The following is a 25,261-nucleotide window of genomic DNA, read 5'->3' as shown; positions in this document are numbered from 1 at the left end:
TAATTAAAACAATATTGGAGTAATAGCTATATGATTTTTGTCATTACCCAAACACCAAGGCTGTAGACATTTTCCTTTCATATTAAAGTTGAATTTGGTCTTTTCATTTTCCTTTCTAGTTGAGTTGTTTTGAGGGCAGATCAATCGAACCCGCCCTTCCCTTCATTCACGTTCGTCATTTTGGCTTCTGCATTCTAGCCCTGTAAATCCGTATTTAATCATTGATTTTGGATAGTTTAATGATAGGAAAAGGCCTTGCTCAAATGACCATTCCGGATTAACTGTGTGTTTCATGACTAATTAGATGACCTAAGGCATCTGTCCTCTTTTCTAGTGTCCTCCTCGAGTTGATTCACTGTTGTGCGGAACAGAGAGGGAGGCAGTGGCAATGCCCAGTGGGGTTGCGAGTTAAAGACAAAGACACGTCTGTGCAAATTGAAAAGACAAAGGATGATTTTGAGGCTGTAACTAGATTTTCAGATCAGAAGGGGATGCGGTGATGTTCTTGGAAGATAGGGCTTGTAAATGTGAATGCAATGTCCCCGCTATTACCAACTGCCTGGGTGACGGATTCAGCTGATGTGTCTTGTGGTCTTTCTGGGCTAAAGCGCATCTCTGCACTGTGCACTGGCTTTTCGTTTTTACTCATTAGGATGCATCATGATTTAGCACGTGTCTGATCCCAAAACTCTATCTGCACCATACATCAAGATGACAGAGAAACATGATTTAAGACTGGCAATGCCCAAAGGAGCAGAAATGGCCATTAAAATGCTTTGCTCATAGTTTGGAGGCCCATAAAGTGACCACTGGAGGCAGATGTGACATGAGGTTTTCAACATTGCCCCTGAACTCATATCTATGTATGTTTCTAGCTAATATGGCTGTGTGAGACACATAGGAGCCACCAGTCTCCTACCCCTCACCCCTGTTAGAAGGATAAAGTACCAGAAGAATCATGAGATTGTCAGTTTACCAAGTGGTCTAGTTTACTTGGCTTATATGTCTGGGTCACAGTTCATCATTGGGGATGACAGGGCAGGAATTCAAGGCAAGCACCTCAACCAGAAACCACGGAGGAACACTGTTTGCTGGCTCACTCTCTGGATCACTCACTCACCCACCCACCCACAGCCTCTTGCTCACTAGCTTTCTTACGTAGTCCAGAACTACCTGCCTAGGGATTGTCCTGCCCACAGTGAACTGGGCCTTCCTGCATCCGTTAATCAAGACAATCCCCCCATAGACATATCCAAAGGTCAGTGTGATCTGGGCAATTCCTCAGCTGAGTCTCCTCTTAGATGACTTTAGGCTGTGTCAGGTTGACAATTAACACTAACCTTAGGAAAAGTATGAATTCCCAATATTTGATTACTTACAAAAAATTAACTCCAGAAAACATAGTTTCTAACAAATAATGAATATTTGAGCTTGTCTGACTTGATGATTGTGTCTTCACGATTTCAAAGAAGTTTTATTATTAAAAAATGAAACTTTAGGGGGCTGGAGAGATGGCTCTGCTCTTCCAAAGGTCCTGAGTTCAATTCCCAGCACCCACATGGTGGCTCACAACCATCTGTAATGGGGTCTGGTGCCCTCTTCTGGCCTGCAGGCATACACACAGATAGAATATTGTATACATAATAAATATTTAAAAAAAATGAAACTTTAGTGACTTCCACTGGAGCAGGCCCGAGTCAACGACCTCCATGGCAGCAGGCTTGAGCCAGCAACCTTTGCAGGATCATGCGGGAGCTAAGTACCTCCTCTGGAGCAGAGACATCCTCGAGAGCGGACCCAAACGACCTCTGAGATTGGAGAGCAAACTCCAGGAGCACTGAGAAACATCCTATTATGCTGAGTGACTTCCGGGGTGACTAGAACCATGGCCCTGACTCACCACGAGGAACAACCATCTGAGCTTTGGATCTACTAGCACCTGGAAGAGTGATTACCAGAGACACGGCCACAAGTACACCAGAGGAAAATATGGGTAGACAAGGTAAAAAATAAAGCACACTCAACACCACAAAGAACAACACAATGCCACCAAAAACTAGTGGCTCTACAATAGCACAACTCCAACACTCTAATACAGATGAAGCAGAAGAAAACGACCTAAAAATAACTTTAGGAGAATGTTTGAGGCCCCTAAAGAGGAAATGAAAAGTTCCCTCAAAGAAATGGAGGAAAAGACAAATAGAAAATTTAAAAAAAAATCAACAAATCCCCTTAAAGAAAACCAAGAAAAAGCAATCAAACAGGTGAAAGAAATGATTCAAGATTTGGAAACTGAAATGGAGACAATAAAGAAAACACAAAACAAGGGAATTCTGGAAATGGAAAATGTAGGAAAATGATCAGGAACCACAAATGCAAGCATAAACAGTAGAATACAAGAGATAAAAGAGAAACTCTCAAGCATTGAAGTTACAATAGAGGAAATAGACTCATTGGTCAAAGACAATGTTAAATCTAACAAAATCTTAACACAAAATATCCAGGAAATATGGGACAGAATGAAAAGACCAAACCTAAAAATAATAGGTTTAGAAGAAGGAGAAGAAGTCCAACTCAAAACACAGAAAATATATTCAACAAAATCATAGAAGAAAACTTTGCCAACCTGAAGAAAGATATGCATATGAAGATACAAGAGGCTTACAGATCACCAAATAGACTGGATCAAAAAAAATCCCATTACCACATAATAATAAAAACACTAAACACACAGAATAAAGAAAGAATATTAAGAGCTACAAAAGAAAAAGGCCAAGTAAAATATAAAGGCATATCTGTCAGAATTATACCTGACTTCTCAATTGAAACAATGAAAACCAGATGGTCATGGTCATCAAGGATGCTATACTAGGGGCTGTGGAAAGGCTTGGTGAGAGAGCCTGATACAGGCTGCAAAAGGGCTTCTTCTCTTTGCCTGGAGATCTGTGGCTCCTCCAAGTGCCTCTCCTCATCACTGGGAGTTAGGCCTGTGACTCACGGACAGGAACGTTTCCTATAGATAAAGAAGGTACAGTTATTCCAAACAGATCTCTCTTCCATACTATTCCTTTCTTCCCAGTTAAAGCACTTCAACAGGCATTCTCAGCAGCTTTTAGGGGGTAAACTAGTGCCCTGCAGGTCAAACCTCATAGGCATGAACATAAAACACAACCATTCTCTCCTCTCTCTGAGGAGATGGGAAGCTGGAGTCAGAATGGCCAAGCAGTGCTCTTGGGACAAAATGGATGTGAGTGAAACCCTTCCCATGCTGTGGGAACTTTGGCTGTGTTTACTGGTGTCTTCTTGTTCCTAAGATTACATCTTTTCTTACAGGAATTTGCAGGCGAAGGCCTTCGCACCTTGGCGATTGCTTATAGAGAGCTTGACGACAAATACTTTAAAGTGTGGCAGGAGATGCTCGAAGATGCAAATGCCGCCACCACGGAGAGGGATGAAAGGATATCTGGGCTCTATGAAGAAATTGAAAGAGATTTGATGGTATAAGTTTGGAAGTGTGATTTCTTAGGCTTAAACCTTTGGCTAAGTCATCTTGCAATAGTTCTCTTTCGGTGCTGAGTCCCACTTTGTATGCTGGCTTTGAGTTTACTACGTGTGGCCCCAGTGAATCTAGAGGACTGGCTTTGTCAGCAATAATAGCTTATGAAATGGAAATACTCCCAAAGTAAACACCCTATTTCTCAACTGCCAGTTTATCTTTGATACAGCCTCTTCATTTCCTCTCTATGCTCTGTGACCCCACTTTTAGTGCAGAGACAATTAATGTGGGTAGGGAGCAGGGCTATAGACGTGAACTCCAGGCCCAGAAGACTGATGACTACCCAGAGTGTGGTCTGTTTTAGAAGTCACTCTTCTCAGAGATCCCATTGACCAAGGGGGTTGGTAGCTGGGAGTTATAGGAAGCAGGTCTCATCACTTGGTGAAAATTGAACAATCTTGACTTTTTATTAGATTATCTGCTGACCTCTTAATTCATGGAATGATACTACCTTTTGTCCCCTTAGTTTTTGAACTATGGGGGGAGGGTTTTTCTTTGGACCTCTCCTTTGCTGCTCAATGTGGAGAAGCGGCTAGGGACTTCTTAAATCCTTAGAGGTGGGTTAGCCTAGGCTCATTTCTGCAAGCGTGTTATCTGCGCATTCCATCTTCCTCATGTGAATTCTACCTCCTTGGGCCTCTGTTATTGAGTAGGCTTGGCTTGTGAGCTTTCTTTTGAGTTTCTACCCAATTGATCGATTTATATACACAATAGGGTGCTTACTATATTCACATTTTATAAGCTGTCTTCATTTTCCATTCTTTTATCTTTAAACTCTGAAAGCTACAGGTGCTACATGTGTTCTTTGCATGTATTAACATTAATTTTCACTCTCCAACGAAGCTACTAGGTGCCACTGCCGTAGAAGATAAGTTACAAGAAGGTGTTATTGAAACAGTTGCAAGTCTATCACTAGCCAATATTAAGATCTGGATTCTAACAGGAGACAAACAAGGTAACTTGGAAAGGGGTGACAATGTTTGAAGAAGGAGAAATAATTCTTTGAAAAAAATGTGTTAACCAGCAAATTTAAGTACGTCAACATTTTCCTAGTTCTCTATGCTTTCTGAAAAAACTAACAATGATACCTCTTATAGTATATTCTCTGGTCAGCAGAGTTTCTGTAGAGTTGCCACCTTTATTGAGAAACATCCTTTTTTTTTGTTTGTTTTTTGTTTTTCAAGACAGGGTTTCCCTGTAGCTTTGGAGCCTGTCCTGGAACTAGCTCTTGTAGACCAGGCTGGCCTCAAACTCATAGAGATCCTCCTGCCTCTGCCTCCCAAGTGCTGGGATTAAAGGCATGCGCCACCACCACCCGGCTTATAGAGAAACGTTCTCAACATGGCTTTCATACGAGCGTTATTATATCAGTCATGAAGGGAGAGACTGGAGACCCTACATTGTCTTTTAGTTTCCTGATGGCAGGGAGGTGTGGGAGATCTTCTAGGAGAACTCAGAGTGTTGAGCAACCTCCTGAGAGGCTAAGGGCACCAGCTGTTTCTCAGCTGTTTATGGTCGTGTTAATGTATCTTAACAACTACAGTTGTACCAATCTGTGCACCTGGTTGAATTCCAGGATTGTCTATGGAAGCTGAACCACTTTTAGGAACGATTAGACACTGAGTGAGTGTTGTTTTCTTTTTAAAGCTTTATTTATTTATTTATTTATTGTATTTATTGTATTTATTTATTTATTTATTTATTGTTTTTATATCTCAACCAAAGTTTCCCCTCCTTCCCCCACTCCCCACCCCATCCACTCTTTCTCCACTGTTTCTCTTCAGTTTCAGGGAGGCCTCCTGTGGATATCAGCCTGTCATGGTATATTAAGTTTTAGTGAATCTAGGCACCTCCCTTCTATTAAGGCTGGATGAGGCAATCGGTAGGAGGAAAGGGTCCCAAAAGCAGGCAAGAGAGTCAGAGGTAGCCCCTGCTCTCACTGTTAGAAGTCCTACACAAAGACTGAGTTACATAGCAGTACCATATATGCAGAGGACCTACATCAGTCCCATGCAGGCTCCCTGGTTATTGGTTCAGTGTCTGTGAACCCCTATGAGTCCAAGTTAGTTGGTTCTGTGGATTTTGTTGTGGTGTCCTTGACCCTTTTTGATTCTCTAATCCTTCCTCCCCCTCCTCTACAGGATTCCCTGAGTTCTGTCTAATGTTTGGCTGTGGGTCTCTGCATCTATTTCCATTGGTTGCTTGGTAAAGCCTCTCTGATGACAGCTGGGCTAGGCACTAATTTTATGAGTATTCAGAATATCATTAGGGATCTTTTGTTGGCTTTTTTTTGCCATTTATGTTTGGTTCTAGGTCTAGACCCTAGGTCTCTGGGGTATCCTGCGTCTGGGGTCTGGCCCTCTTGGTACCTTGCAGGGTATGCATCTCCAGCTGGGCTAGCCATTAGTTGCTCACCCCCACAATTTTGGCACCATCTTTAACTCCAGCACATCTTGTAGACAGGACAACTATAGGTCAAAAGATTTTTGACTGGGTTGGTGTCTCAGTCCCTTCACTGGAAGTCTTGCCTGCTTAGAGGAGACGGCTGGTTTAGGCTCTGGATGCCCTATTGCTAGGGGTCTTAGCTATGTTCACCCTCATGGATACCTGGGGGTTTCCACTGAATTAGATTTCTAGCTCATCGCAGAGATGCCCCAAGATTCCAACTGTCTCTCCCAGTACTTCCTCTCTCCATCCTCCCCCAACCTGGTCCCTCCTGTTTCCATCCTTACAACCCCTTCCATACTCCTCCCCCTTCTATTTCCCAATTTGCAGTGATATTCATGTATCCCCATCCCTCCTTGAGCCACCCCTGCTTGTTAACAAGCATCTCTGGGTCTGTTGGTTGCAGTATGGTTCTCCTTTACTTTATGGTTAATGTTCACTTATGAGTGAATACATACCATGTTTGTCTTAACTGGGTCTGGGTTACCTCACTCAGGATGATTTTTTTCTAGTTCCATCCACTTGTCAGCAAATTTCCTGATGTCATTGTATCTAATAGATGAATAATACTCCATTATGTATAAGTACTACATTTTCTTTATCCATTCCTAGGTTGAGGGACATCTATGTTGTTTCCAGGTTCTGGCTATTACAAATAATGCTGCAATGAACATAGTTGAGCCAGTGTCCTTGTGGTATGCTGGAGCATCCTTTGGGTATATACTCAGGAGTGGTATAGCTGGGTCTTTAGGTAGATTGAGTCCCAATTTTCTGAGAAATAGCTATATTTATTTACAAAGCGGTGGTACAAGTTTGCACTCCCACTGCAGTGGAGGAGTGTTCCCCTTGCTCTACATCCTCTCCAGCATGAGCTGTCACTTGTGTTTTTGATCTTAGCCATTATGACAGGTGTAAGATGGACTCTCAGTGTCATTTTTATTTGTATTTCCCTTGATGGCTAAGGATGATGAACATTTCTTTAAGTGTTTCTTGGACATTTGAGATTCCTCTGTTGAAAGTTCTCTGTTTAGATCTTCTTAACTGGATTATTTGGTTTGTTGATGTTTAGTTTCTTGAGTTCTTTATATATTTTCTATATTAGCCCTCTTCAGATGGGGCTTTGTGAAGAGGTTTTCCCATTGTGTGGGCTTCGGTTCTATCCTTTTGACAGTGTCAAAAGAAGCTTTTCTGTTTCATGAGGTCCCATTTATTAATTGTTGATCTTGGTGCCTGTGCAATTGGTGTTTGGTTCAGGAAGTTGTCTCCTGTGCCAATGTGTTCAAGGCTATTCCCCACTTTCTCTTCTGTCAGGTTTAGTGTATGTTGAAGTCTTTGATGATCCACTTGAACTTGAGTTTTGTGCCGTGCAGGGTGATAGAGATGGATCTATTTGTCTTCTTCTTCTTCTTCTTCTTCTTCTTCTTCTTCTTCTTCTTCTTCTTCTTCGTTTTTTGAGACAGGGTTTCTCTATGTAGCTTTGGTGCCTGTCCTGGAACTAGCTCTTTTAGACCAGGCTGGCCTCAAATATACAGAGAATCTGCCTCCTACATGCCACTATCCAATTATGCCAGCACCATTTTCCATTGTATAATTTCAGCGTCTTTGTCAAAAATCAACTGTCCATAGGTGTGGGGATTTGATTCCATTCCATTGATCCACCTGTCTATTTTTATGTCAATACATTAGTATTTTATTGCCACTGCTCTGTAGTACAGCTTGAAATCAGGGATGATGATACCTCTAGATGTTCCGTTAATTGTACAGGATTGTTTTAGCTATCCTGGGTGTTTTGTTTTCCATATGAAGTTGAGTATTATTCTTTCAAGGTCTGTTTATTTTTCAATTTATTTATATGGTGGATTACATTGACATATCTTAACCATTCCTGCATCTCTGGGATGAAGCTGACTAAATCATGGTGGATGATCTTTTTGATGTGTTCTTGGATCAGTTTACAAGTATTTTATTGAGTATTTTTGCATCTGTGTTCATGAGGGAAATTGGTCTGTAATTCTCTTTCTTTGTTGAGTCTTTATGTGGTTTGGGTATCAGGGTGACTGTGGCCTCATAAAAAATTGACATTGTTCCTTCTGTTTCTATTTTGTGCAATAACTTGAGGAGTATTCTTCTTTGGAGGTCTTGTAGAATTCTTCACTTAAACTATCTGGTCCTGGCCTTTGTTTTTGGTTGGGTGACTTTTATGACTGCTTCTATTGGAGTTTATGGGTTTATTTAAATTATTTATCTGATCTTGATTTAATTTTGGTTGGTGGTATCTATTGAGAAAATTGTCCATTTCTTTTAGATTTTCCAATTTTGTGGAGTACAGGTTTTTGAAGTATGACTCAATGATTCTTCAGATTTTCTCAGTGTCTGTTTTTAAGTCTCTCTTTTTATTTCTGATTTGGTTAATTTGCATGTTTTCTCTCTGCCTTTTAGTTAGTGTGGATAAGGGTTTGCCTATCTTTTTGATTTTCTCAAAGAACCAACTCTTTGTTTCATTGATTCTTTGTGTTATTCTCTTTGTTTCTATTTTATTGATTTTAGTCCTGAGTTTGGTTGTTTTCTGTCACCTACTCCTCTTGGGTATGTCTGCTTCTTTTTGTTCTAGAGCTTTCAGGTGTACTGTTAAGCCTCTTTTATGATAATTCTCTAATTAGTTCATGCAGACAGTGCTATGAATTTTCTTTTTAGCACTTGTTTTCATTGTATCCCGTAAGTCTGGGTATGTTGTGCATTCATTTTCATTGAATTATAGGAAATCTTTAATTTCTTTCTTTATTTCTTCCTTGACCCAGTAGTAATTCAATAGAGAGTTGCTCAGTTCCATGAGTTTGTAGATTTTTTTGTTGTTTCTGTTGTTGATATCCAGCTTTAATTCATGATGGTCTGATAGGATACAGGGGATTATTTCAATTTTCTTGTATCTGTTGAGATTTCCTTTGTAATTGAGTATATGATCAGTTTGGAGACGGTCCCATGAGGTACTGAGAAGATATATTCTTTTGTGTTTGGGTGAAATGTTCTGTAGATATATGTTAGGTTCTTTTGAGTTACAGCATTTGTTAGTCCCATTATTTTTCTCTGTTTAGTTTCTGTCTGGATAACCTGTCCATTAGTGAGAGTGGGTGGTCCCCACTATTAATGTGTGGGGTTCAATGTGTGATTTAAGCTTTAGTAATGTTTCTTTTGCATATGTGGGTGTCATTGCATTTTGGGTATAGATGTTCAGAGCTGGGATGTCATCTTGGTGGATTTTTCCTTTAACGAGTATGAAATGTCCTTTTTCATCTCTTTTGATTACTTTTGGTTTGAAGTCTATCTTGTTAGATATCAGAATAGATACACTGGCTTGTTTTTTTAGGTCCATTTGATTCGAAAATCTTTTTCCAACCCTTTACTCTGGGATAATATCTATCTTTGATGTTGAGGTTTTTTTTTAATGCAACAGAAGGATGACTTCTGTTTTCATATTCGTTCTGTTAGTGTCTGTCTTTTTATTGGTGAATTGAGTCCATTGATATTGAAAGCTATCAATGACCAATGATTGTTAATTCCTGTTGTTCTTGTTGGTAGTGTTGTGTGTTTCACTTCTTTCAGTTTTGATGGTGTGAGGTTATCTATTGACTATGTTTTTGTGGGTGCACTTAACTTTCTTGAGTTAATATTTTCCTTCTAGTACCTTCTATAGGGATGGATTTGTGGGTTGATATTGCTTAAATTTGGCTTTGATATGAAATATCTTGTTTTCTCTATCTTTAGTGATTGAAAGTTTTGCTAGGCATAGTAGTTTGGGCTTGTATCTGTGATCCCTTAGAGTCTGCAGAATGTCTGTTCAGGATCTTCTGGCTTTTATAATCTCTGTTGAGAAGTTGGGTGTAGTTCTGATAGGTCTTCCATTATATGTTACTTGGCTGTTTTCCCTTGCAACTTTTAATATTCTTTCTTTGTTCTGTATGTTTAGTTTTTTGGTTATGTGACAAGGGAATTTATTTTCTGGTCTAGTCTCTTTGGTGTTTTGTAAGCTTCTTTATCTTTATAGGCCTGCCCTTGTTTAGGTTATGTAGGCAGAAGCTGCTTGTTCAATTTCCCAGCTGACCAGACTAGAAATAATCACACAGAAACTATATTAAAACACTGCTTGGTCTATTAACTCAGGCTTCTCATTAACTAACTCTTACATCCTAAATTAACCCATTCTTATTATTTCATATTTTACCATAAGGCATATGGTTTACAGATGAGGTTTCGGTGGGCAGGCATATTTCTCCTTCAGTAGCTGCATGGCGTTTCTCTGACTCTACCTTCTTTTCTCCTCTAGCTCTGCTTGGAATTCCCACCTTGCTCTATTCTGCCTGCCATAGACCCAAAGCAGCTTCTTTATTAACCAGTGGTAATAAAACACATTCGCAGCATACAGAGGGGAATCCCACATTAAGGTTAGGGCAATTTTCTTCTATGATTTTGTTAAATATATTTTCTGGGGTTTTGTGCTGAGATTCTTCTCCTTCTTCTATTCCTATTATTCTTATGTTTAGTCTTTTCATGGTGTTCCAATTTCCTTGATATTTTGTGTTAGGTATTTTTAGATTTAACATTTTCTTTGATCAATGAATCTATTTCTTCTATTTTATCTTCAATGCCTGAGATTCTGTCTTTCATCTCTTGTATTCTGTTGGTGATGCTTGCATCTGTAGTTCCTATTTGTTTCCCCAGATTTTCCATTTCCATCATTCCCTCAGTTGGTCAGTTTGTGCTTTCTTTATTGCTTCTACTGTGATTTTGATATCATGAATAATTTTCTTCACCTGTTGTCTTTTTTCTCAACTTTCTTGGCATTCTCTAAGGGATTTGTTGATTTCCTCTAATTATTTGGTTGTCTTTTTCTTGATTTCCTTAAGGGAATTTTTCATGTTCTCTTTAAGAAATTCTATCATCTTCATAAAGTTTTTTAAATGTAATTTTCTTGTGCTTTGTCTGTGGTGGAATATTCAGGTCTTTCTGTCATAGGATAGCTGGGCTCTGGTGATGCTGTATTGCTCTGGCTGTAGCTGATTGTATTTTCGCATTGGTGTTTAGTCATCTGGGTTTTGGATGATTAGTTCTAGTCTTTGATATCTGAGTTTGTCTTTGTTAGATGGGTGTTTTGTTCTTTGGTTTCTGTTTCTTCTATTTTTTTTCCTAGTTTTTGTAGCCTGGATTTCGGACTGCTGGCATGATCTCTGGTTTAGTTGGGAGGTTCTCTCCAAGTTGGGAATTATCCTTCTGGTGGTTAGCTTGGACTTTGTTGTAACAGAGGGTCTCTGTTCTTCTGACTGGTGTGGCCTGCGCTTGCGCAGCTGGAGTCTAAGCAGGTGTAACTTGTGCCTGCTCTGACCTGTGTGACCTGCTCCTGAGTGGGAGAAGTCTGCTGGGGTTAGGGCTTGGGCCCGGCAGTGGTGACAGGTGCCATTGGAGAGACCCCAGGGGATAGAATCGAGAGAGTAGGGCAAATTTGTTGGCAGGCTGGTTTCTTACCAGTTCTGACTGGTGTGGCCTGTGCCTGAATGTTGGGATTGAAGTTGGGGCCCAGAACCCAACAGCAGATCTGGTAAGGAGCTGGGATGGCCTGGGCAGGGGGAAGGGTCCTGGGGGGATAGAATTGAATGTTGTTTTCTTAAGAAAGAAAAATAGTTTAATACGTTTTTAATCTGTTGTTAACAATGAAAGCTTAAAATTTTATGCTCGATCATTAGAAAACAGAAAATATTCAGTTAACTAGCATGTGCCTATTTTAAAGACTACATCTATCCATCTTGTTAGATACCTTATAGAACATTTAGAGTCTTACATTTGAGATAAATTGATTCCCTATGTAACTATATATACACACCTATATTCCTACTGTCTGCCTGTCTGTCTCTTTGCAGTGCTGTTGACTTAACCTAGGGATTCACAGATGTTAGGAAACATTCTTTCACTCAGCATATCCCATCCTTCCTGTTTTGAGACAGGTTCTCATTAAACTGCCCAGGCTAGCCTTGAACTTGTGACCCTCCCTGCCTTTGCCTCCCACATAGCTAGGATTATAGGCCTATTCCACCAGGCCTATCACTCTGTTTTTCTACCTAAATTATGATTACAAAATTAAATAGTAGAGAGCTGAAGGCTGTAGTACTCATCGGATGACGACTACCTGAGACTTTGCCGCAGACAGTGCATCTCTATGGGCTCAACTATTCAATTACTACAAGTACCAATGCATTTACCATTATCTATCTGATTTCTTTATAGAAAAGATACACTGAGATTTCATTATTTGTCTTTTTTGTTTTAGGACAAGCCTAACCATTTTGTAGAACTAGCTAGTGTTTCATGATTCTGTATTTTTCGAATAAAAGATTATAAAACTCGAACAGAAATTACCGTCTAATTCTCCAGGTCTCTGGCAGAGCGGTTCTGGGTGGTTCTTGAACTGATTAGTAAATTCCATTTTTCTTCATTTAGCAGGAAAACTACAAAATTTTTCATGTGTTTGTCTTAAATTATTATTATTTTTTATTATTTTATTTTATTTTTATTAATTATTTATTAAAGATTTCTGCCTCCTCCCCGGCACCGCCTCCCATTTCCCTCCCCCTCCCCCAGTCAAGTCCCCCTCCCTCGTCAGCCCAAAGAGCAATCAGGGTTCCCTGCTCTGTGGGAAGTCCAAGGACCACCCACCTCCATCCAGGTCTAGTAAGGTGAGCATCCAAACTGCCTAGGCTCCCCCAAAGCCAGTACATGCAGTAGGATCAAAAAACCACTGCCATTGTTCTTGAGTTCTCAGTAGTCCTCATTGTCTGCTATGTTCAGCGAGTCCGGTTTTATCCCATGCTTTAAGCCTGTCATATTAGAATTGAATATTAGCCAAGTCTAGTATTTTGGCACTCAAAATTATTTATAGTTTCTGGTAAAAAAAGGTTTATCTTTTTTCTTCATTGTATCACAGGAGCTTAGGATATACAAGTGAGTATTGATTTGAGAATCTAAAGGTAGTTTTGAAAATCAACCTCCAACAGCTTCGTGAGGGGTGACTTTGGTTCTGGGCTTCAGGTCTAGACCTCTGCTGCAGTGTGTGTGTGCTAACATCAGTGGGTCTGATAGGCTCTGGGGACACAGTCACAGCTTCAAAACTTTATGTAACAAGAAGTGATCTTTCTTTGTACCAGAGACTGCCATTAATATTGGTTATGCCTGCAACGTGCTGACGGACGCCATGGATGCCGTGTTTGTGATAACGGGAAACACAGCTCGAGAAGTGCAACAAGAACTCAGGTGTGTGTGGAGGGAAAGGGGGAAGTCTGGGAAGGGGAAAGGACTGCCAGGAGTTTGGGAAAGCAGAGGTTTGTAAGCCGCCATCCCCAGTGCTTCCTCTTAGTGCGGGTGTTCCTGCAAGCTTCTTTCAGTCTCGTTCATGCTCGACACAAAAGCTAGGATGAAGCTGACATCGGCAACGAGTCTCCGGGGTGCCTACATTTCCCATGTGTTGTAAGGGAAGAATCTCAAGTCGTGTATGCTGTTCTTTAAAATTGTTTGTTAGCAAAAGCCTGGACAATATTAAGTGACGATGAATAACAATGTCACGGAAGGCGTGTTTTAAAAATACCAGTTACCTGGCTTCCTTCCACCTTTGAGTCCTGTCTCTGAGGTATAGAGCACTGGAATTAGTGTTTACTAGGCACCCGAGTGTGATAAGATAACTCTGGAGAACACAGAAGGAGATGCCGTATGATTGGAAGAGCGAGTGCTCAGACCAGGCTGCCTGCTGCTTGTACAGCTGCCCCCTAGTGCTAGGAAACACTGGACTTATTAGTACAGAAATATTAAATTCGGAGAACTAATACTTCCTAACATTTCTCCGTTCATTATATTTATTTCCTGTCACTTCATTTGGACAAAAACATTAGAAATCTACATAATTCTTTACCTCTAAATTTGAAAAAGGCTGGCTTGTAACAGCTCTGCTTGCTGCTACCACAGCTTCTCTGACTAAAGCTTGCTGGATAGGGAAGGGAGGCTTAGACGGCATCTCACCAACTGATACCTGTAGGTCGAATCTGCTGTTGTTTCTGTGTGACCCCATGTAGAAAAGGACTCATGCGTGGTGGTGAGAAGTTCTAGCAGGAGACCATATATGTCTTTGTCAAATAAAAATAGAAAATTCCATTAACTATTACTGATATATTTTAATTATTTATATAGTTTAAAATGCATTATTTATTTATTGACAACATACTGGCCATGTTTTTATTGGAGTTAATGATTTTTGATAATTTTTGATGTCATTTTTATGATAGAATTCATGGAGTCTCTGGGGGAAATAGTAATACTTGGAAGGCTAATTAAAATATTAATTTAAGGTAAACTGTCATTTATGTTCATATATGTATGTATATGTATTTCTGGTGTTTTTATACAAATTGTAAAACCAATTAATCAAAAGACTTTTCTTCCTGTTTATTTCCTGGTGTAGTTAGTTGATTTGCACTTTAATTATTAAAACTAAAACCACTTTCTATTTTTGCAACTAACCTGCACAAGTAAACCTAAAATTTCAAAAATAACATTGTCAAGATTTATTGTGAGGCACAATTTTAAAATGTATTCACTTATTTTAGAGAAAATGATTTCGTGAAGACCTTTTTAAAACAACAAAGCTTAAGGCATGGGCATTGAATTTTCACAGAGGCTAAGAGGAAAAAAAAAACCAAAGCAGCAGTTAATGATGACTTTCCCAGTTCTTTTCGAAGTCTAAAAATACCAAACTAGCAACAAAAGCCTCCAAAACAAAATCTTAGCATCAGTGTGAATCTCCAGGAATGGAAGGCAGCGGGCAGAGTTGGCTGTGTCTGAGCATAGGAGACCATTTATTTTCTGTTAGACTATGCCTCCAAAGAAGTTACATTTCATTGAATCTCTCTGAAAAACAACTTGGGTAAGAAAGGGTTTATTTTATAGTACACTTCCAGGAAACAGTCCATCAGTAGGGGGTTGTCAAGGCAGGAACTCAAGGGAGGCATCTGAAAGCATAGACCTGGAAGAGGAAGCCGTAGAGGATGCTGCTTACTGGCTCGCTAGTAACCCTCAGCTAGCTTTCCTATACCCCAGATCTGCCACCAACTGGGCCTTCCCACATCAACCATCTATCAAGAGACTCTCTTTTTTTTTAAATTTATTTATTTATTAAGGATTTCTGCCTCGTCCCCACAACCGCTTCCCATTTCCCTCCCCCTCCCCCCGATCAAGTCCCCCTCCCTCATCTGCTCGAAGAGCAATCAGGGTTCCCTGACCTGTGGGAAGCCCAAGGACTGCCCACCTCTATCCAGGTCTCGTAAGGTGAGCATTCAAACTGCCTAGGCTCCCACAAAGCCAGTACGTGCAGTAGGATCAAAAACCCACTGCAATTGTTCTTGAATTCTCAGTATTCCTCATTGTCCGCTATGTTCAGCTAGTCCGGATTTATCCCATGCTTTTTCAGACCTAGGCCAGCTTTAAGATACCACCTTACACCTGTCAGAATGGCTAAAATAAAAAACACCAATGATAGCCTTTGCTGGAGAGGTTGTGGAGAAAGGGGTACACTCACCCATTGCTGGTGGGAATGCAAACTTGTGCAACCACTCTGGAAAGCAGTGTTTCGGTTTCTCAGGAAATTCGGGATCAACCTACCCCTGGATCCAGTAATACCACTCTTGGGAATATACCCAAGAGAGGCCCTATCATACAACAAAAGTATATGCTCAACTATGTTCATGGCAGCATTGTTTGTAATAGCCAGAACCTGGAAACAACCTAGATGCCCTTCAACGGAAGAATGGATGAAGAAAGTATGGAATATATACATATTAGAGTATTACTCAGCAGTAAAAAAACAAGGACTTCTTGAATTTTGCATACAAATGGATGGAAATAGAAAACACTATCCTGAGTGAGGTAAGCCAGACCCAAAAAGAGGAACATGGGATGTACTCACTCATATTTGGTTTCTAGCCATAAATAAAGGACATTGAGCTTATAATTCATGTTCCTAGAGAAGCTAAATAAGGTGAATCCAAAGACAAACACATAGGCATCCTCAGGAATATTAACCTTCATCAGGCGATGAAAGGAGACAGAGACAGAGACCCACACGGGAGCACTGGACAGAAATCTCAAGGTCCAAATCAGGAGCAGAAGGAGACGGAGCACGAGCAAGGAACTCAGGACCACAAGGGGTGCACCCACACACTAAGACAATGGGGATGTTTTATTGGGATCTCAAGAGACTCTCTTACAGACATGGCAAAGCCTTCATTTAGCCACTCGTCGTCATGAGAGATTTGCCTTCTACTCTGTTCCTGAAGACAGCACAAATTCATCTTTTGAGACCTGAAGAAACCTTACTGTTTTCCTCTCAAAAATACTCAGTTAGCAACATTCCTGGCAGCTAAGATTCAGAGTGATATCGATAGTGATATTGATAGTATACCTTTCAAGAGTCTATTTTGGATCTCAGAAACCAAGAATTTGACTCCCCATTTTTGTGTTTAGTTCCCTTCTCAGGCAAGATGTGCCTCCGAGTAAAGAGAAGGCCCCTGAGTTCATGGGACTAGTTGGAGAAGCAGTTGAGTTAATACCTCAAGATTTTATCCAACTACAACTAGTTGACTACTTAGATGTCATAGCTGTCATTCCATGGAGGAAATGTGGGAAAACGTGTGTTATTTACGTATCATTGTTGGGACCTTTGAATGGTAGAATTCTCTATAAGAGGAAACTAGCAATGCACTTCAGAAAATAAACACGCATGCCTTTGACTCAGTGATCCCTGTTCCAGCAACTTCTTCTAAGGAAACAATGAACAAATATATGAATATGTAACTGAGGAAATATTTATTGCTGCATTGGGTATGATAATAGATAATTAAAAATAGCTCATAGACCTAGTTGTGAAGAATTTTGCTAAATACTGTGATATTTGCCAGTAATGGAATACAAAATAGTCAGCAAAAATGATTTTGATTTGATTGACTTTGGAAGAGAGGTGACATACTTAAGTGAAAAAATGAAATTATAAAACACACATAGAATGAGAAATGTTGAAAACACACACACTACTATACATCTACCTACCAAACTACCTATCAAGCCCTGGGAAATACACGCCATAGTTCTTTCTAAGTAATAGAATTAAGCAACAAGCTTATCTCCTTGTTGGTTATGTTATCATAAGTAGTAGTATTTGTGCAAAGTTTTGCAACTGATTAAAAACCTAAAAATATGCTTATTTTTTAATGAGAAGAAAAATAGTCAAAGGAAAATATGTACAGGTCGGTGGAGCATCTCACATCCCATGAGGCTCCATTGCTCGTTGACAAGGCTGACAATGCTAATTTCAGTCCAGACTTGGAGGTGCCTTCATGTTTTGAGTCTAACATGGCAGCAATGTACAATAGAAAATTCCCTGGCAGAATGAATACGTTTCCAGAATGCATTTGCTTTTATGGAAGCTGAGGGAAGCGAGCACCTAAGAGCTCTTGTGTGGAAATTTCTGCTGTGTTCCTCATCTTGGTGATTTATATACCCGAGCCCACAGCTTTGGGGATGAAATATTAAAATCATAAATTTGTGCCATTCTCAGTTCTTGTGTTGTGTTTTTAAGTTCAGTGAAAGTTCATGCAAAAAAAAAAAAAGTGTGTCAAAGAGTAGGACCTGGGGGATAGGAGTCAACGGAGGGAAACTACTTACGTGCTTGCCGTTAAACCTGTCAAATATGTTTAGATTTTGTCAATATGGATGTATAATTTTCAAGTTACATAGCATGCATGTTTTCAGGGGTTCGTGCCCTATCTAGGCCAGTTCCCACTTTCTGATAATGGACCAGTGTCTTTAGAGGTCTTTATAGGTCTTTGGGGGTAGTGAGGGATGATAAAGCTTGCATTAGAAACTTAATTCACCTTCTCCCTGCCTCCACTGTTGGTAGTGGTAGTGTCGTGCGGTCTCTAATTGCCTGCCTCTGTCATTCTATCTTACTCCATCCTAGAGATAGCCTGTGGCAGATTGCACATGTGAAGCCATTTGTTGTGGTAACCAGTTCCTGGGCGTGCCATGGACTAATCAAGTGGCCAAAAGTCAGATAGCTAATCTGCCGAGGCATACCCAAGTGCCCAGGGATAAGCAACCATGAAGCACTGGCCTTTGTACTGAAGTCCAAATTCCTTCCCTTTAAACACGATGTCATAATTTAAACCTATTTCCTAACAGATCTTTTTAATTCTGGGATCTTGAGGGCCAGCAAAGGGCTGACAAAATGGAAGGCATGCCCGAGTACAGGCCTCGCTCTGTTGTACTGAGCCTCTGATGGTTTGGGCTGTCGTCAGCGCACCTCCTGCACTCCAGCATTGTGCTAAACTGCCCCTCATTACAAAGCCTCGAAAGCAAGGCAGTCTTTTGTTTCTGCCCCTGTTTGTTAGACAGTATGTGTGATGCCTACACAATGCACGTCTTCATCGAAAGGTGTTATGAGTAGCTTCCCCCCTCCTCATAATTGCTTTGGTGAGAACAAACTTGTATTTGGAGAACTGGGTTTCAGGAAATAAAAGAAATGGCAGCTATGCAAACCCACCTAGGTCTGAGCATGTGCGCATCCAGTCCGGCAGGGAGTCAAAGTCTGGGAGGAGGGAGCGTTAGGAATTTTAGCAGAGTGTAAAATTTGTCCCTTTTCTGCCTAGAATGAGGGTTTGTGTCACCTGTTAGGAAGACACTGTTGGGGAAACTAAGTAAATAGGATCTCAACTAGTGTGGTCACGAACCTCGCTCTCCTTTGGAATGTCTTTATTCTCCAAGGGGGACACAGGTTGAGTCATTTATACAGCAGGTGAGGGCCTCACTACACAGGGAACCCTGGGAGATGGGCTTTTGCTTCAGTGCCTTCTCAAAACCCAGCTTGTGGGATCTGCAGCGCCTTCATAGAAGAGCTCGCGTCCAGTTTTTCTCCCATTCAGCACGTGGCGCTGTCAGTTTTCAGGGCCAGGATGAGCATTCCTTGGATTGCTTGTGTCCTGTGGAAGCTTGAACCTCCCGCTCGCGACAGTCCTTCTCCGGGCTTGCCTTCCCACCGTGCATTTCCCACGGAACTCTCATCTCTACCCATCCTTTTGTTTGTTTTTGAGAACTGTCTGTTAGCTGTTTGGGAACCCAGGAAGAGGGATAGGATTTTTAAGTGAGCCGCGATTTTGGTCCTGGACAGCAGAAGGCAATGTTGAGCCAGGGAACAAGGTGGCTTCAGGGCTTCTGGGTCTCCTTTGTAGTTTCGAATGTAAATTCTTAGTGATGCGTTTTTAAATGCCTCAAAAGCCTGAAGGCAACATGTTTGTTTTAATATGATCGTTCTCTCCTATCAGAGGAACTTCAATATAAACCTATTTTAATAAATGTTTTCCACATTGGGTGGGATTTCGGGGAGACAGTTCATTTTGCCATCAGTCAAAACATCTACTAATTTATTCCTTACTTCCTGTTTTTCCCCTGGCGTTCATTTGCACATGTAATTGTACATTCACTTGCAGTGGCCAGCTTGGGTACCCTGGTGCGGCAGCATTTGCTGGCATTCCTATGATGGAAGTTCCCGTGGTTATGCCAATAGAACCGTTATTTATAACCACGTCCCACACGGGTCTTCTCGGAGGGAATTTCCCTTCCTTTAAAGACATCATCACATTTTTTAAAAAGACAGTAAAATGCCACTTCTAATGGTGTTATGTCACCGAACAAACTTTCTCTTAAACGGGAGACATGGCGAAGATGTGTGCAGGACTCTGTAACTATTGCTGAGCAGGTCTAGAGCAGTGCAAGGGATTTCCATTTGCCACAGCCTCCGGCTTTGGTGCTTGTAGTTTCCTTTAACATTGTATGTTAAATTGATGGTCATGCGCGCACACTCATCCCCCACACTTACTTCACATACACCACACGTGTATGTGTGTGCGCGAGCGTGCGTATGTGTGCATGGGGAAGGGGGAGGGAGAGGGAGAGGGAAGAATTCAGAAAAGGAGAGGGAAGGAAGGAGAAGGAGGAGGGCACTTGCCGTGCAATGGCAAGGTATCAGTCATTGTCTTTAGTCTGTTTAGCGTATTTAAAATATTGTATGCCAGAGAATAGTTCCTTCGCCTTTAGATGCCAAAGCTATCAAGATCCCTTAGTTAAAACTAGTTTTGGGGTAGTTTAAAACATTCTTTTCCCCCTTTCTTTTCAAGACAGAATTTCTCTGTGTAACAGCTTTGACTGTCTTCGAACTCGCTCTGTAGACAAGGCTGGCCTTGAATTTACAGATCCACCTGCCTCTGCCTCCTGAGTGCTGGGATTAAAGGTGTGTGCCAGCACCTAGCTCAGTATTCCTCCCTGTCTATTTCCTGTGCCTCGCCCCCACATCATATGGTTCTTTGACATGTACTGCTGTCTGCCTATCAGCTTGTTTGGTGGACCTAATTCTTGGGCCTATTTCTGTCTGAATAGCGATGGAATAAATTAAGTCCTAGGCCAGCCTTTTGGTAGAGTTATATAGATGGGCGCTGTGTACTTTGTTATGCCTTTTTTAAATTCTCCTATTCTTTAAGGAAAGCCAAGGAAAATTTGTTTGGACAAAACACGAGTTTTTCCAATGGACACGTACTTAATGAAAGTAAGCAGCAGCTGGAGCTGGACTCGGGTGCAGAAGAAGCGGTAACAGGAGACTATGCCTTAGTCATAAATGGCCACAGTTTGGTGAGTTGGCCGGAGGCTATTGTCCTTTCTTTTTCTTTGCCCCAATAATCATCTCTTTTGTGCTGTTATAATGAGAACCCCTTTTGTGTTTTCCAAACAAACGACACTACAAGAACCAGGGCGTGCACAGGATTTCCTGTTTACGAAAGGGAAGACATCTAGGGTGCATTTCCTACATCGTCTGGATGATCGCACTGGCTGCGAGGTGCTGGAGCAACAGTTCCTGGCGGATCTATGAGTTCTGCCTAAACAGTCACTTAGGAGAATTGTTTAAGTGCTTGTGTAAGGGGGAATGTCACAGCTCAGTCTCACTTAATTGAAGTAATGCAACTGGATGGATGGGTTCCAGTTACTGCTCTCGCTAATGTTTGTGATTTGCGAGTCATAACCTGACCTTCATAGAATTACCACACCAAATCATTGCCATTAAGATACCTCTGGTGTGTTTTTTTTTCTAAATAGCAACATTCTACAGCAAAGCCAAACAATTTGATTTGATTAGGAAATCTGGTTTTTGTCATAATAGAATAAACTTGCATTGTACTTTTTACGCAGTTCAGGTTCCAAGCTCCGAATGAAACTCAAGTGGCTCCTCCAAGTCTCTAATTAGAATACAAAAGCCCCGGCTGCAGTCTAGTGAAATTATCGTTTATGTGTACAAAGGACTTAATCTCACATCTTTCTTTGGCTTTGATGCTCATTTTTCACTTTGGAGTTTGGAAAATGAACGTTTGTTCTTGAGGACGGTTTCTTAGTGGACAAAAGGAGTTGGAGGCGAGTCTATTAGATTCCCCCTTGTGGCCATCTGCCTGCTCTAAGCTCCATCCAGCTGGATCCCAGACACAGCGATGTGTTGCCTTCCACACCATGGAAAGTTACAGAGCTCAGCTGCAGGCCAAGCTCAGTCGAAAGCTGGTCCAGATGACATGAACTTTTCCCTTGCACAGATGAACACCAACTGAAAGTTATGTCTGTCTGCTAAGATCTAGAGCTGAATGGCCCAGCCAACACAGTAGGACAGGATCCCTAATAGGTTATGTATGCTCTGACTCTTCTTTGGGCTTGAGGAAGCCAGCATGGGGGTGTGGGCTCTCAGGTGATGTTCACCTGCCCTGTCTTTCTCTCGGTTGAAAGAAAGAGCTAAGATGGATGCTCTTCAGAAGCCCTGCTTGCTAAGGATTTGCTCAGGTCACTCAAATACTTATTACTGAAAAATAGATTCCTTTCTTTCTTTCTTTCTTTCTTTTTTTTCATTTTAAATACAAATTCCAGTTTCCCTTCCCTTCCCCTGCTTTTCCCCACCTCCTCCCATCCCACCCTCCCCCATCCATTCCTCAGAGGTGGCTAAGGCCTCCTTTGGGGAGTCAAAAAAGTCTGCAGTACCAAGTTAAGGCAAAACCAAGCCCCACCCCCGGTATCAAGGTTGAGGAAGGTATCCCACCAGAGGGAATGGGCTTTAAATAGCCAGTTCATGCCCCCAGGATGTGTCCTGGTCCCATTGCCAGCCCCTCCCCTAACAGATGAAGTCACAAAACTGTCGCCCGTATTCACTGGGCCTAGTTTGCTTCCGCACAGATTCCCCAGCTGTCAGGCCAGAGTCCGTGAGCGTCTACTAGCTCAGAGCAGCTGTCTCTGTGGCTAAAATAGATTCTTGTTTCCTTTGAATGTGTCTATTATAAAGTGCAAAATAAAATGTTTCTAGAAAGGTCATTGTCCAGTTACGTGGAGAGAATTGTGCTCTTTTTCTCAGTGATGTCTTAGAGCATAGAAAGGCTCTTGGTATGCCGAGCAAGGACGGAAATGGTTGGGGAACCTTGGCTAAAGCACAGGCTACCTGCCAGCCCATTGTTCAGGCTTCTGATTTCACCCACTGTGCATTTCAGGGCCAACCCCGCGCCATGTTGTCTTGTCTGCACACTGGCATTCACAAACAGTAACTGTGCAAGACAATACAAAGGGGACTTGCAGTCCAAAATGTAGAAGTCACCGTGATTTGCAGGTCATTTAAAACTGTTGAGATGTGTGTGGGTTCTCTCTGTTGCTTCTACTGATTGCAGTGGCTCCTAGAACTTTTCCAACATCTATTATAGTTATATCTTGCCAAGAAAACAAGGTAGCATGTCAAAGAGACAGACGAAGGGCCTGTCTCTTATTTCTATGTTAAATCTCCTTGAAACTCACTGATGGCTCAATATTCATGCCTTTATTCTTGTTACTGCCTTTGTGGTTCTGACTCGACAAGGTAATGAGATGGTTCTGGAGTGAAGTCAGTTAAGGACCAAGACGTTTGCTTTGACAACGGTCATATGCTCTGTTGCTGTTCATTTCTGTGTGTTTTGATGATACAGGCCCATGCCCTAGAAAGTGATGTGGAGAACGATCTTTTGGAACTCGCCTGCATGTGCAAAGCTGTGGTTTGCTGCAGAGTCACCCCACTCCAGAAAGCCCAAGTGGTGGAGCTGGTCAAAAAGCACAGGAACGCTGTAACTTTGGCTATCGGCGATGGGGCCAATGACGTCAGCATGATTAAAAGTAAGAGGATGTCTTCTCAACAAGGCACATGACATGTTCGGAGTCCTGTTTCAGCATGCAATAATATGTCATTGAAATGTGCATTAATTTAACTTTACTGTGGTTCTTCCATGAATGATACTTTCTGGGCCCAGCGCATCCACAGTTATTAGGATCCCTAAGATACTGCTCTTCAGTGAAATCATTTGCACATTTCTCGCTTTCTCCTGTTTGAAGATGAGGGGAAAACTCATCAGAACAGGTGAAAGGAGCCAGGTCTTCATTCTAGGCAGCTGGGTTGATCCCATCTTAGTTCTGTACCTGTGTAAGGTGCAAATTTCCAAACTTTTCCTGGTCCGGTTTTCTCTTATATAAAACTAGAATTGATACTTAACTATGTGACAAATGCATGATATATGTGAAAACTATAATAATTATTGAAGCTATACAGTTACAATAAACGACTAACATAAAAGAGGAAGAAGCTCCTTACAGATCCTGCCATTTTGTTTGGTGATAAAGCTCCTCTTCCCCCCGCAGGTGCTCACATTGGCATTGGCATCAGCGGCCAGGAAGGCCTGCAAGCAGTCTTGGCCAGCGACTATGCTTTGGCTCAGTTTAAATATCTCCAGCGGCTGCTTCTTGTTCACGGAAGGTGGTCCTACTACAGGATGTGCAAGTTTTTATGCTATTTCTTCTACAAGAACTTTGCCTTCACCCTCGTGCATTTCTGGTTTGCCTTCTTCTGTGGTTTCTCGGCACAGGTGAGTAAAAAGCACCCCGAGTTTTCTCCCACAGGTGACAGACACCCACTCTTCTTCACACTATTTTACTAACAGAGAAAAGGCACTTTGAGACACCATCCCACATAAAAAAAAAGTATTCTTATTTATAGAATAACTAATTACTACTTCCCACATATCTCTTCGCTTTTATTGAAATGTTTTGGCATGATAACAGGTAAGCTCAATAAAGAGTTTTTAAACTATATTTTTATGCCTTAAAATTTTCACATATGCCTACAATATGTTTGATCATCCTGCTCCCACCTCACCCCAACTCCTTCCAGATTCCTTCAACTCCACCCCTGCCCAATTATATGTCTTAAAAAATTACCACCTGCCAAGTCCAATTTGTGCTGCCCAGAAACTCATAGGCATGTGGTCGTTCACTGGCACATGGTCAACTTTCCAGGGACTACAGCCTTCAAGAGAACTGAGTTTTCCTCTACTGTCAGCCATCAACAGTGAAAACTTAGCCAAGTTGGCGGGTCATGAGCACTGCTCCCATGCAGGCTGTGATGGTGACTGGCCTGGGTCTTGTAGGTCTCATGCAGGCAATCATAGTCACTGTGTGCTCATGAGTGCAGGACCTGTCACGTCCAGAGGGGACAGGTCTCTCATCTCACTGGTATCTTCCTCCCCTGTTCCGACCTCTGGCTCTTATAATCTTTCTGCTCCTTCCTCCCCAGTGGTCTCTTGGGGAGATGGAGTGTAATCTAGATGTCCCATTTATGGCCTGGCATTCCACAGACCCTGGGCACATGGTTCGCTTGTGAGTTCCTGTTTTAACCATCAACCACTACACACAGAAACTAAAAGCTGTACTAATTTATGGGTACAGAGATGTGGAGTTAGAGGGTTGTGTGAAATTTTATGTCAAGAAGTAGTAGTTGATGCTCTGACGTCAGAGTTGTTGACATCTAACGTTCATCTACAGATGATGTTGATATCATGTAAATAGCATATTCATATACAGTATTCTGTTTATGAATGTATATGTAGATGTAAACATCTATCTAATGTAGAGAACAGTTAATGTTGATATTTCACTTTGTCTATGATGTGTCTTATCCATTTATATTTCCCATTCCTCTTCCTTGGTCCTCCTCTTACTTCCACTGATCCCTTTCTTCTTCTCAATGAGTTGTTCTCCTCCTTCCATGGGGGAATGAACAGGTCTGGGAAGTAGAATATTAAGTAAGGT

The 25,261-nt window shown here is 41.4% G+C and overlaps 1 protein-coding gene across 1 annotated transcript in view; it reads left to right on the top strand.

Annotated features, from left to right (window-relative positions):
- Atp8b4 (ATPase phospholipid transporting 8B4 (putative)) overlaps positions 1 to 25,261 on the top strand; it is a 151,978-nt gene that overhangs the window by 99,896 nt on the left and 26,821 nt on the right. Inside the window, exons 17-22 of the mRNA XM_041679239.1 lie at positions 3,334 to 3,498; positions 4,400 to 4,511; positions 13,192 to 13,297; positions 20,617 to 20,764; positions 23,113 to 23,296; positions 23,816 to 24,039. Of these exons, the coding sequence (XP_041535173.1) occupies positions 3,334 to 3,498; positions 4,400 to 4,511; positions 13,192 to 13,297; positions 20,617 to 20,764; positions 23,113 to 23,296; positions 23,816 to 24,039 (939 nt within the window). The remainder of the gene's footprint in view (positions 1 to 3,333; positions 3,499 to 4,399; positions 4,512 to 13,191; positions 13,298 to 20,616; positions 20,765 to 23,112; positions 23,297 to 23,815; positions 24,040 to 25,261) is intronic.

Source organism: Microtus oregoni, unplaced genomic scaffold (genome assembly GCF_018167655.1).
Source record: "Microtus oregoni isolate MIOR12 unplaced genomic scaffold, Mior012 000031F_ref0000149, whole genome shotgun sequence".
NCBI classification, from domain to species: Eukaryota; Metazoa; Chordata; class Mammalia; order Rodentia; family Cricetidae; genus Microtus; species Microtus oregoni.
This window is presented reverse-complemented; position numbering and strand designations above follow the sequence as displayed.